The sequence below is a fragment of the Neofelis nebulosa genome, chromosome 16 (genome assembly GCF_028018385.1).
Source record: "Neofelis nebulosa isolate mNeoNeb1 chromosome 16, mNeoNeb1.pri, whole genome shotgun sequence".
Classification (NCBI taxonomy): domain Eukaryota; kingdom Metazoa; phylum Chordata; class Mammalia; order Carnivora; family Felidae; genus Neofelis; species Neofelis nebulosa.
The window spans coordinates 64,158,836-64,172,519 of record NC_080797.1 but is presented as its reverse complement, the minus strand read 5'-3'; the positions used below and the strand labels follow the sequence as shown (position 1 = coordinate 64,172,519).

Here is a 13,684-nt window from a genome sequence, read left to right as displayed (position 1 = left end):
AGCTGTCAGCACAGAACCTGACACGGGGCTCCAACTCACCGCAAGATCATGACCTGAGCCAAAGTTGGACGTTCAACCGACTGAGCCACCCAGGCACCCCCCAAAAAACTTTTTTAGGTATAGAATGTTCTTTTTCTTAGCAGAGGTCTGCTGAAATGCATAGAGGTGAACTTCTATGATGACTGTACCTACTTCAAATGGCTCAGAAAAAACATGTATATACAGATGTGTGGGAGTTAACACACTATTGTGTCTCAGCTCCATTCTCAATCCTCTGTACTCTGTGGAACTTGATGCATGGCCAGTTGACTCCATGAGAGGCCCTCAGTAGGGCTCCAGAGACAGAAGGCAAGACTGGAAGAAGGAACTCAGTTCTGTCTGCTCCCTAATTAGCATCCACATGAAAAAAACAGAGTTAGACTTTTCACCTTATACCATATATAACAGCTAACTCAAAATAGCCCGAGGACCTAAACTTCAGAGCTAAAATTATAAAACTTTTAGAAGAAAACCTAAGGTAGAAGCTTATGATATTGGCTGGCAATGATTTCTAGGCTATAACAGCAAAGACACTGGCAACAAAAGTAGACAATTTTGAAAATTAAAACAGTTTGTGCATAAAAAGACAATATCAACAGAGTAAAAAAGGCAACCCACAGAAGGGCACCTGGCTGGCTCAGTGGGTAGAGAGGACATGTGACTCTTGATCTTGTGTCATGAGTTTGAGCCCTATGTTAGGTGGAGAGATTACTTAAAAAAATAAAAACAAAAGATTTTTTTTTTAAAAAGGCAAGCCACATAATGGGAGGAAATATTAGCAAATCACGTACCTGATAAGGAGAACTCCTAAAACTCAACAAGACAACAAACAACCTGATTTTAAAAATGGGCAAAGGATTTGAATAGAGATGTCTCCAAAAAGGATATATCAATAGCCAACAAGCACATGGAGAGGTGCTCTTTTTTTTTTGTTTTTTATGTTTATTTATTTCTGAGAGAGAGAGACAGACATGAGTGGGGCAGGGGCAGAGAGAGGGAGACACAGAATCTGAACCAGTCTCCAGGCTCCGAGCCGTCAACACAGAGCCTGATGTGGGGCTCGAACCCATGAACCGTGAGATCATGACCTGAGCCAAAGTCAGACGCTTAACTGACTGAGCCACCCCGGCACCCCTGGAGAGGTGCTCTTAACATCACTAATAACTAGGAAAATGCAAATCCAAACTACAGTGAGATACCACCTCACATTCATTAGGATGGTTACTAGGAAAAAACAAACAGAAAATAGCTCATGTTGGTGAGGATGCGGAGAACCTGGAGGCCTTGTGCACTGCTAGTGGGAATGTAAAATAGTGTAGCTACTATGGAAACCAGTGTCATTCCTCAAAAATTAAAACTAGAATTAATATATGGTCCAGCAACCCTACTTCTGCATGGATACCCCAGAGAATTGAAAACAGAACTCGAACAGATATTTGCACACCAGTGTTCATGGCAGTATTTTTCATAATAGCCAGAAATGGAAACAGCCCAAATGTTGTCCATCCACGGATGAATGGATAAACAAAATGTGGTATCTACATACAATAGGGTATTATTCATCCATAAGAGGAAATGAAATTCTGGTACATGCTACAACATGGATGAATCTGGGAACAGTATGCTAAGTGAAATTAGCTAGGCATAAAAATGATAAATATTATATGATTCCACTTATCTGAGTTACCTAGAGTAGACATTCATAGAGACAGAACATAGAATAGAGGTTAGCAGAGGCTAGGAAGAGGGAGGAATGGGGAGTTATCAAATTATTATTTTTTTTAAGTTTATTTATTTATTTTTAGAGACACACAGAGCACAAGCAGGAGAGGGGCGGGGGGGGAGGGGGGACAGAGGACCCAAAGCAGGCTCTGTGCTGACAGCAGGGTGCCTGACATTGAATTTGAACTCACGAACCATGAGATCATGACCTGAGCCGAAGTCAGATGCTTTACCCACTAAGCCGCCCAGGCACCCCTGAGGAGTTATTTTTTAATGAGGACAGAGTTTTCAGTTTGGGATGGTGACAAAGTTATGGAAATGGATAGTGGTGACAATTGTGTAATATTGTTAATGTACTTAATGCCACTGAACTGTATACTTAAAAATAGTTAAAGTGTCAATTTTGTCCTTGTATTTTACCACAGTAAAAATAATTAGAAAAATTGTTTTGGGGTACCTGGGTGGCTCAGTTGGTTGAGCATCTGACTTCAGCTCAGGTCATGATCTCACGGTTTATGAGTTCGAGCCCTGCGCTGACAGTTCAGAGCCTAGAGCCTGCTTCAGATTCTCATTCTCTCTGCCCCTCTCCCACTCGTGCTCTGTCTCTCAAAAATAAATAAATGTAAAAAAAAAAAATTATTTGTTTTGGGGCACCTGGGTGACTCAGTCGGTTTAGTGTCCAACTCTTGATTTCACCTCAGGTCATGATCTCAGGATTGTGGGATCATGCTGGGTGTGAAACCTGCTTGAGATTCTCTCTCTCCCTCTAACACTCTCTCTCTCAAAAAAACAAAAACAAAAACAAAAACAATAGGGGTGCCCAGGTGGCTCAGTGGGTTAAGCGTCCTACTTCAGCTCAGGTCATGATCTCACGGTTTGTGAGTTCAAGCCCTACATCAGGCTCTGTGCTGACAGCTCAGAGCCTGGAGCCTACTTCAGATTCTGTGTCTCTCTCTCTCTCTCTCTCTCTCTCTCTCTCTCTGTTCCTCCCCCACTCACACTCTGTCTCTCAAAGAATAAATAAACATTTAAAAAAATGTTTTAATCTTCAAAAAATATATATATATATAAATATATTTTTTAAGAAAGAAAAATTGTTTTATCTCACTTCCTCAAATTTTTTATCATACTATTCCAGAAGAAAATTTGGAATATGAAAAAGAAAAAGAACATCCATTTGCTTTTCAAAACTTTGAATCAATTACTGAGTTAACTTGGTGCCTGAAGAAAAGAATGAATTATTGCAGCTTAGTTCTTAATTGCACTAAAGAACAATTACACAACACTGAATTTATCATCATTTTGGATTAAGATAAAAGAGTATCCATTGTTAGGCAAGAAGAGTTTTGCTATAATTACTATTCACCACAATCTTTTTTGCTTGAACTAGGATTTTCAGATTTACCCTAATTTGAAACAAAACAAAAACAAACAGGAAAAAAAAAACCACAACAGACTCTATGGTTCACCAGATATGCATAGGGTATTATCCTCGTATTGTTTTTAGACTGGAATAAACTTAGAACAGGCAAGCACACCTTTTAAATTAAAATTTTTTAATTAAAATTTCTAATTTTCCTTTTTATATTATTTATTTTGATATTTTTCTATATTGTATCTAAATACTAATAAAATATTTGATGTTAACTCATACATAGTAAAGATAATGTTTTGTGAAATTTCAATACATATGTACATAGACACATCAGACTGAATCACGGTGTAAAAGATATTTCTTATTATGGGTCTTTGTAAACAAAAATTTGAAAAACATTCTACACTTCTGATCTCAATTTCTTTGAGAAGAGATGCTTAAGAGAATTTTTAGTTTTCAGGGCACCTGGGTGGCTTAGTCAGTTAAGCTTCTGAGTGGGCTCAGGTCATGATCTCATGATTTGTGAGATTGAGCCCTGTGTCAGGCTCTGCACTGACAGCACAGAGCTTGCTTGGGATTCTCTCTCTCCTGCTATCTCTGCCCCTCCCCCACTCATGCTTGCTTGCTTACTCACTCAAATAAATACATATTTTAAAAATTAAACAAAATTGGGGGGCACCTGGGTGGCTCAGTTGGTTGAGCGTCTGACTTCAGCCCAGGTCATGATCCCACGCTTCGTGGGTTCGAGCCCCACGTCAGGCTCTGTGCTGACGGCTCAGAGCCTGGAGCCTGCTTCAGATTCTGTGTCTCTCTCTCTCTCTCTCTCTCTCTCTCTGCCCCTCCCCCACTCTGTCTCTTTGTCTCCCAAAAATAAACAAAAACTTTTTTTTTTTTTTTTATTTTTTTTTATTTTTGGGACAGACAGAGACAGAGCATGAACGGGGGAGGGGCAGAGAGAGAGGGAGACACAGAATCGGAAACAGGCTCCAGGCTCCGAGCCATCAGCCCAGAGCCTGACGCGGGGCTCGAACTCACGGACCGCGAGATCGTGACCTGGCTGAAGTCGGATGCTTAACCGACTGCGCCACCCAGGCGCCCCAACAAAAACTTTTTTTAATGTTTATTTTTGAGAGAGAAAGAGAGAGCAGAAGCAAGGGGTGGGGGGGCGGGGAGCAGAGAGAGAGGGAGACACGGAATCTGAAGCAGGCTCCAGGCTCTGAGCCGTCAGCACAGAGCCTGACACAGCTCAAATCCATGAACCGTGAGATCATGACCTGAGCCAAAGTTGGACGCTTAACCCACTGAGCCACATAGTCACCCCTAAAGAATTTTTTAAAAAGGGAATTTTTATTTTTCACATTATGCATATTTTACTTTCTTTACAGTTAAAGAGAGAGTGTAGGGTATTCTGTTTCTCCTTGTTGGCAGAATGGTGTATTCTCCGTTGCCAGTGTGTGTGTTTATTTGTGGGGTTTTTTATGTTTATTCATTTATTTTTGAGAGAGAGAGCAGGAGAGGAGCAGAACAAGAAAGAGAGAAAGAATCTCAAGCAGGCTTCGCATTGTCAACACAGAGCCAAATGCAGTGTTCAAACTCACAGACCGTGAGATCACGACCCCTGCCTAAACCAAGAGTTAGACACTTAGCCTTTTCAGGTTGAAATAATTTCAGAATTATTTGTAAAATAGTAATTTTACAATAGTAATAGTAATTTTTACAATAAAATTTGTAAAAATAGTACAAATAATCGCTGGGTAATATACTTTGTTAAGTATATTTTTTAAAGTATACACCTTTAAGAAGTATATACTTTGTTAAGTATATTAAGTATAACAAAGTAATATACTTTGTTAAGTAACAAAAATTCAATCAAGTAAATTTTTTTAAGTTTATTTATGTATTTATGAGAGAGAGAGAGAGAGATTGAGAGAGAGAATACCAAGCAGGCTCCTAGCTGACAGCACAGAGCCCATGCAGGGCTCAAACTCACAAACTGTGAGATCATGACCTGAGCCAAAATCAGGAGTCAGACACTTAACTGACTGAGTCACCCAGATGCCCCAACCAAGAAAATTTTATTTTATTTTATTTTATTTTATTTTACTTTATTTTTATTTTTAAAAAATTTTAATGTTTATTTTTGAGAGAGAGAGAGCGCGCATGCACACACGAGCATGGGGGAGGAGCAGATTGAGGGAGAGACAGGATCCCAAACAGGCTCCATTCTGACAGCAGAGAAACCGATGTGGGTCTCAAACTCATAGACTGCGAGATCATGACCTGAGCCTAAGTCAAATACCCCTCAACCAACTAAATTTTAATGATCCAGTTGGCTTTGTTAATTGATTCATGAATTGAGCAGCATCCCAACTAGCAAGTAGAAGGGAGCTCCAAAGGGCTATGGAAAAGGGAAGGTTTTTAAAAGTAGGGACGCCTGGGTGGCTCAGTCAGCTAAGCCTCCGACTTTGGCTCAGGTCATGATCTCACAGTTCCTGGGTTTGAGCCTCTCGCCCAGTTCTGCACTGACAGCTCAAAGTAGGGAGGATGTGGGTGCCTGGGTGGCTCAGTCGGTTGAGTGCCCCACTCTTGATTTCGGCTCAGGTCATGATCTCAGGGTCATCATATCATGGTCCTGATCTCACAGTCGTGAGATCTGAGCCCTCATCGGGCTCCTTGCTGATAGCTTGGAGCCTGCTTGAGATCCTCATTCATTCTCCCTCTCTCTCTCCCCCTATCTCTCTCTCTGTCTTAAAATAAACAAACATTTAGGGATGCCTGGGTGGCTTGGTTGGGCGCCTGACTTTTGGTTTTGGTTCAGGTGGTGATCTCACAGTTTGTGGTTTCTAGCCCCTTGTGGGGCTCTTCGCTGATGGTGGGAGCCTGTTTGGGATTCTCTGTCTCCCTCTTTCTCTGTTCCTCTCTCCCTCTCTCTCTCTCTCTCTCAAATAAATAAATATTTAAAAATAAATAAATAAACTTAAAAAAATAAAGGTAGAGAGAGTGTGGAGAAAAAGGAAATTATTAGCAAAGAATCCATTGTTTTAGGCAAGGTTACCCTCCTAAGGCGAATGGAAGGGGTCTGTCAGTAAACTTACTAGTGCTGACCAGTAAATTCCTATCTGGAGGTTAAAGGTTACATTTCTGGGGTCTTGCAACTGCAGTCAGCTTAGGTATTAAGTCTTGGTTTACTGACTTGGGTCCTTAACAAGTGATACCATTTGGGGCCTGTGACTTTCTTTTCAGTATCTTCTTTCAGATTCCCCAAATGTTAATACTTTACTACATTTACTTTATGATTCATTTTCATTTTCTCTTTCTCTTTCCCTACCTCTCCCTCCCTCTTTGCCTCTCTTTCCTCCTTCTGTCAGCCATTCACTCAAGTATTTTCAACACAGTTTAAGTGGAGAATACTCTGCAAATACAAAACTATGTATTATGTTATTCTCCACACCTAAGCTTTTTTATGATACATTATCGTAGGGGTGGTAATTATAAAATAAATAATTAGCATTCTGTCCTCTAAATAGAAATTCTGGTATCTATGCCTCTGAGGCCATAAGATTCCCCCCCCCCCCATTCACATTACACGATACAGACAACCTCATGTGTCCCAGTGTTTTGCAGGTAGGTACTCACGACGTTTCAAGTGCAGTGGTTAAGGTACTTCCCTTGAAATAACAAATGTGTGCTTTTTTTGTTTTGTTTCTTTCTTCATGAAGACCCGAGGATGAGATGTTTTTACAAAATCTGTCTAGAGGCTACCTGGTGGAAAAGGACCCCAACGCTCCCCTTTTCTACAGAGAAGAAGGAAACAAAAAATTTCAGCAGAAGGATTATATGGGAGCCACAGTGCTGTACTCTAAGGTAAGGCACCACATCTCAGCAGGAGGGGCTACCAACGATTCCACGATGCGTAGTTCTTCAGGTCACAGAACCTTACTGCTGACTTGTGTAGCCAGTGGTTCCCTTGTTTACAATTTGTGAACTGAATTTGAAAAAGAAAACTGGCAGAATTCTGCCGTTGGTTATATGCCAAAACAAAGGCATATACGTGTCCTGAATTCCATCAAGAAACTTCTATTCCTAAATTCCCTCAGATACCCTGTAGCAATGGGCTTATTGGACCTATGGCTCTGCCTTGCCCGGGTCTGTCAGCTGTCACTGAATTGTGTGCCCTTTGTATCAGAATGACTGATGAGGCCGTTGGTTTGATAGTCCCAATTTAGAGGCCAGCTAGGTGTTTGGTCAGCCACAGTGTTCGCTTACAACCGGTATGACTTAGGTTAACTTGGAAAGGAAAATAAGCCCAACTGCCACAGCCTATTTAAATCCCATTTTGAAGGTTGTCAACAGATACAGCAGTACCTAGGAGATGACTACCACGATGAAGCAAATATCTCAGTAACGCTAGCGAAATGAATTTCTTGGCTTCCCAGTTATGTTCACACTACACTATTTATTGTCTACTAAGTGTACCATAGCATTATATCAAAAAAATGTGCATACCTTAAATTAAAAGTACTCTTGCTAAAAAAAAAAGCTGTCAGCTGAGCTTTCAGCAAGTCGTGATCACTGATCACAGCCCATCGTAATGAATATAATGATGAAAGTTTGAAATATGGCAAGAATTGCCAAAATGTAACAGAGACACAATGAACAATGTGAGCAAAGGCTATTAAATGGTGCTGATAGACATGCTCAATGCAGGATTGCCACAAACCTTTAATTTGTAATAAAAAAAAAAAAAAACGCCATGTGTGTGAAGCACATTAAAATGAGGTATGCCTATATTTATTTTTTAATATTTATTTGAGAGAGAGAGAGAACATGAGTTGGGGAGGGGCAGAGAGAAGAGGGAGACACAGAATCTGAAACAGGCTCCAGGCCCTGAGCTGTCAGTACAGAGCCTGACACAGGACTCAGACTCACAAACCATGAGATCATGACCTGAGCCAAAGTTGGATGCTTAACCAACTGAGCCACCCAGGCACCCGAAATAAATAAACTTTAAAAAATGAAATGAAATGAAATGAAATGAAATGAAATGAAATAAAATGAAATAAAATAAAATAAAAACTAAGCATCACTGAGCTAGATTTTGATCAGGAAGAGTGGCTTGTAACAATCTGCAGCTTTTACTGTCCTGCTTCCATCATAGAAACTGAAACAAGATCCCTGAGAGACTTCCGTCCATAATTTTTAAGAGATAAATATGGGCTTAAAGCATGAATGTACCAATCCTCTCACCACGTCTGTGATCTTTTATATTTAAAAGAATGAGTGTAGGGGCACCTGGGTGGCTCAGTTGGTTAAGCATCTGACTTCAGCTCAGGTCATGATCTCACGGCTTGTGAGTTCAAGGCCCATGTTGGGCTCTGTGCCGACAGCTCAGAGCCTGGAGCCTTTTCAGATTCTGTGTCTTTCTCTCTCTCTCTGCCCCTCCTCCACTCACACTCTGTCTCTCAAAAATAAATAAACATTTAAAAAAAATTTTTTTTTAATAAAAGAATGAGTATAAATTTGAAGGGTAAACACCTTTACTCTGAATCTTTAACAGGGCTAAGCTTAACATTTGGAATTAGTTTTCCAACAACTCTCAGACTTCTAACAATAGCCTCTATAACTGATAAGAGCCCTAAATTGTAATGTTATAAAGTATTTAGTTGAATAATGTGAATTCGTGATTCCTGAAGAATTAAGTAACGATCCACTGATAAGTGGCTTAATAGTTCCTTTTTACAGAGCTAATCTCTTCAAGTTTATGCATGTGCATCAGAAATGTGATCATATGGGAAGTTGTTCAAGGAAAACAAGTAAAATAAAAAGGGAAATCAGACAAAAAATTAAGGTTTGCTCTGTATGTGAAGGGAGATGAGCCTTCCTATTTCATGAAGCTAGTATTTTGGGGATTATGGTACTTTGCAATTTTCTACAAACCTGCTATTTTCTCTTTTTTTACGTAATATTTGTTGTTTCTATCTGATTATAAAAGTACTATGTTTTGTAAGTTACTTGGAAAATATAGAGAAGCATAAGGAGTAAAAAAGTCACATAGTCAGGGATAGGCACTGTTAACATTTTTGCTTATATCCATCCAGACACTTTTTCCTCTGAAAATATGTTTTTCTTTTACAAAATTGGGATAATGCTGCACTTACTGTTTTGTAATCTGCTTTTTTCCCTCAACAATTTATTGTGACCATTTTCTCGTGTTATTAAATTTTCCACTAGCACATGATTTTTTTATGGCTAGTTTCGTGTTCCATTACAGAGAACTATGCTTGATTTAACATCTCCTAATGTTGACAGATTGCTTGGTATCACAAGGCTACAAGGAGTGTCTTTCTATGTAAATATTTTTACGCATCTGATTACTTCCTTAGGATAAATTCCTAGAAGAGAATTTGCTGGGTCAATTTACATGTATTATTCTAAGCCTTTAGTACTTGGTGCTGGATTGTTCTCTAGGAAAAAACTAGTTAACAACCCTTCTAGTAGAATATGGGAATGTTCATTTCTCTGTATCCTCAGCAATACTAGTTTTTAAGATTTTGTTATTATTTTAGCTATTTATTTTTAATATGAAACGTGTTTACATAGTTAAAATTCAAAAGGTACAAGAATATATACACAGTGTAGTCTATTTCTTCTGTCTCCTGGCCACCACTTTACCGAACACCAGAACCCAGCACTGTTAAATGTGTCTTCCAGAGGTATTTAGCATATATAAATAAATACAAACAATCTCCCATTCCTGCACGCACATACACTTTAAAAAAAAAAATTATTTTTATTTGTTAAAAATGTTTATGTATTTTGAGAGAGAGAGTGTGTACGCACATACAAGCGGGGGAGGAGCAGAGAGAGAGGGAGAGAGAGAATCCCAAGCAGGCTCCACACTGTCAGCACAGAGCCCTACTCCAGGCTGGATACCATGAACCTCTAGATCATGACCTGAGCCGAAATCAAGAGTTGGACGCTTAACCAACTGAGCCACCCAGGAGCCCCCACACACATACACTTTTTACATAAATATACACTGTTCAGCCCCCTGCTTTTTTCACTTAATAATATCTTGAAGATCATTCCACCTCAGAACATTAAGAGCTTCCTCATTCTTACAGCTGCATGGTATTACCTAATATGGATGTATAGTAATTTATTTAGCCAGCATCTTATAGATCAATATGTAATTGATCTAAGTTGTTCCTTATCTTTGGCTATTTCAAACAACTCTATGCTGAGAAACTTTGCATGTATGTTATTTTGTACCTATCATTGGGGTAAAAGAGAGGCTCCTGGTTGGCTCAGTCGGTTAAGCATTGGGGTAAAAGATTATATCTGTAGGATAAATTCCTAGAAGAGGAGTTGCTGGTTTAATGGAGATATAAATGATATAGATATATATATGAAATACATATATATGTTGCTAACTTGCCCTTCATAATCATGAGACCAACTTATACTCCCACTGGCAACATATGAGAATGCTCATTTTCCCACTCCTTTGATGACTCCATGTGCTATTGGCTTTATTTATCTTTGCCAATCTGATAGCTAAAAAATGGTTTCTCAGTATAGTTGGGGTTTTTTTTTTTTTCCAATTTATCAGATGGAAACTTTTTACTCTGGTAAAATATACATTACATAAAATGTTCCATTGTAACCATTTTTAAGTATACAACGCAGTGGCGTTAAGTACACTTACAGTGCTGTTTAACTGATGTGGCAATGTTGGGGTTTGCAGCAAATGGTCAAGAAAGAATTGAAGCATCTTGAGGGCAATAAGGGTGGTTTTTATTAAAGCACAGGGACAGGACACGTGGGCAGAAAGAGCTGCACTAGGGTTGTGAAGAGCACTTGACTATGTATCTTCAAGTTGGGAGGGGCTGAGGGGTAGAGTAAGTCTCTAAGGAATGTGGAAGCAAGGTTTCCAGGACCTTGAGGGGGCTAGCTCTTGTTAGGAGAAGGTAATTTATTATTGTTTAGTAAAAACTCAGTCTTGAGGTCCTTCAGATGTGTATCAGTGGGCCATAAGCTTGGAGGATGATTGCCAACATATATCTCGGGGTGTTAGAGAGAAAGGAAGTTTCCAAAGGAATTTTTATATGTTAAAGAAGACTTACAGGATCCTGGAGGTCGGGCTAATGCTAAGCTAAGCCTTTTGCCCTTAGCAAAGTATTAGCATCCAGGCAGTTGAGTTCCTAGAGGAGGGTTGCTCGGCCTGTCTCCAGGACATGTCAATGGGCAGTAAGTAGTAAGGAAATTTTAATTTTTTTCCTTTTGCCTTTGTTTCCCACATCACAACCATCATCATACATTTCCAGAACTTTCTCATCAACCAAAACCAACTCTGTGCCCTTTAAACAGTAACTCTCCATACCTCCCTCCCCCTCACCCCAGACAATCGCTGTTCTGTTTCTGTCTCTATGATATTGCCTATTCCAGGTACCTCATGTAAGTGGAATCATACAATATTTGTCCTTTTGTTTCTGGCTTATTTCACTTAGCATAATGTTTTCAAGGTCCAGTAGAGTTTTAATTTGCATTTTGCTGATTATGAATGAGGCTGAGCGTTTTTTCATATGTTTATGAGCCATTTCTATTTCCCATTAGAACTCTCTATTCATATCATTTGCTTATTTTCCTGTTGAATTATTGGTCATCATCTTATTGATCTGCAAGAACTATCATAAAGTAAAGAAATGAGCCCTTTGCCTGTCACATGAGTTACAGATATTTTTTCCGGTTCAATGTTTGCCTTTTGATACTGCTTTTATTGGTTTGCTGTAAAGAAATGTGTTTTTTTAATAGTTGTTTAATGTGTATTTATTTGGGGGGGGGGGCAGAGAGAGGGGGACAGAGGATGCCAAGCAGGCTCCACGTTAACAGCAGAGAACCTGATGTGGGGCTTGAACTCACAAACGGTGAGATCATGACCTGAACCAAAGTCAGATACTTAACTGACTGAGCCACCCAGGTGCCTCAAGAAATATTTTATGTACTCAAATTTATTAACCTTTTGTGACTTCTGGGTTTTGTGTCATAGTTACAAAGGGATTCCTCACTTCAACATCGCTTTAGATTTTTCCTATAGTTTCTTCTAGTGCTCTGAGAGTTTCATTTTTTACATTAAGGTTTTGATCCATTGAGAATTTGTCCTAATTAAAGGTTTATCATAAATAGAGGGCCAACTTTATTTCTCTTCCTACTTGTCACAATACTTTTATTGAATAATCCCTTTTTTTTCTCCAGTGATTTGAGATGCTACCTTTATGATAATTCTTAATCCTTGCCAATTTGGTGGTAGAAGGAAAGGAGCCCTGTGTGCTTTCATTTGCATATATTTTACTATCCACAAATAAATTAACTATTTGTTTTCTAAGAAATAAGTATCATTAGTGTTTCTTCTTTTGTGAATTTCTATTTGTGCCACTCACCCTTTGTTGTGTGCAGGATTGTGCTTGCAATATTTTCCTCCATTTTCATTTACCTTTAGGATTGTTTGTGGCTGAAGTGGTGTTTGATGCTGCTATCTTCAAAGTGCTTTGAGTATTTATTTCCTCACTCGATCTTCACCAGCTTTCCTCTGAGATAATTAAAAATGAAGCTGAAGCACAAAAAGATCCAGTAACTTTCCGAATTTCATACCGTCTTTCATAGCAGAGCCCTTATCTGGAACAAAGAAAAAAAACCCAAAACCTTTAGAAATGCTTGTTTTCTGGGTGCCTGGCTGGCTCAGTTGGTATAGCACATGACTCTTGATCTCGGAGTCGTGTGTTGGAACCCCACATTGGGTGTAGAGATTTTTTTTTTAATGCTATTTCCCATTTATACTTTTATTTTTATAAAAAAATTTTTTTCCAACGTTTTTTATTTATTTTTGGGACAGAGAGAGACAGAGCATGAACGGGGGAGGGGCAGAGAGAGAGAGGGAGACACAGAATCGGAAACAGGCTCCAGGCTCCGAGCCATCAGCCCAGAGCCCGACGCGGGGCTCGAACTCACGGACCACGAGATCGTGACCTGGCTGAAGTCGGACGCTTAACCGACTGCGCCACCCAGGCGCCCCATCCCCATTTATACTTTTAACCGGTTCATTGTTTTGCAGGGAATATCACATTCAAGGCCTCACACTGCAGACATTTCACTGTGTTATGCCAATCGCTCTGCAGCCCTCTTCCACCTGGGTCAGCATGAAGTGAGTATCAGGGTGCATGGTGTGATTGGAGAGGATCTGGAGGGGGTACCCTGGAAGACTAGACTGTCTTCTCTGCTCCTACCTTAGAGCACTAAACCTAGGCCATGCTGCAGTCAATTGAATTGGAAGAAAATTGGTATCCTCCAAAATTTATTCTTCCCCGATTCATTTTTTTCTCTCCTGATTCATTTTACCTATCACAGGTGATTATGTGGGGCAGTATTGGTTGACAAGAAAGAGTCATGGCACGTGGCACAGGGCCATGGACTATATCCAGTGGGTCAGCAGTTCTCAGTGTTGAGATCAGCAGTGAGATATGTTGCTAATAATACTTCGGGTTCCAAGTG

At 39.6% G+C, this 13,684-nt stretch overlaps 1 protein-coding gene across 3 annotated transcripts in view; it reads left to right on the top strand.

Moving 5' to 3' along the window:
* The window catches only part of SMYD4 (SET and MYND domain containing 4), a 71,447-nt gene that overhangs the window by 12,652 nt on the left and 45,111 nt on the right, over positions 1-13,684 (top strand). For all 3 annotated transcript variants that reach the window (XM_058705026.1, XM_058705029.1, XM_058705028.1), the window contains exons 3-4: positions 6,856-7,000; positions 13,248-13,337. In XM_058705026.1, the coding sequence (XP_058561009.1) occupies positions 6,856-7,000; positions 13,248-13,337 (235 nt within the window). The remainder of the gene's footprint in view (positions 1-6,855; positions 7,001-13,247; positions 13,338-13,684) is intronic.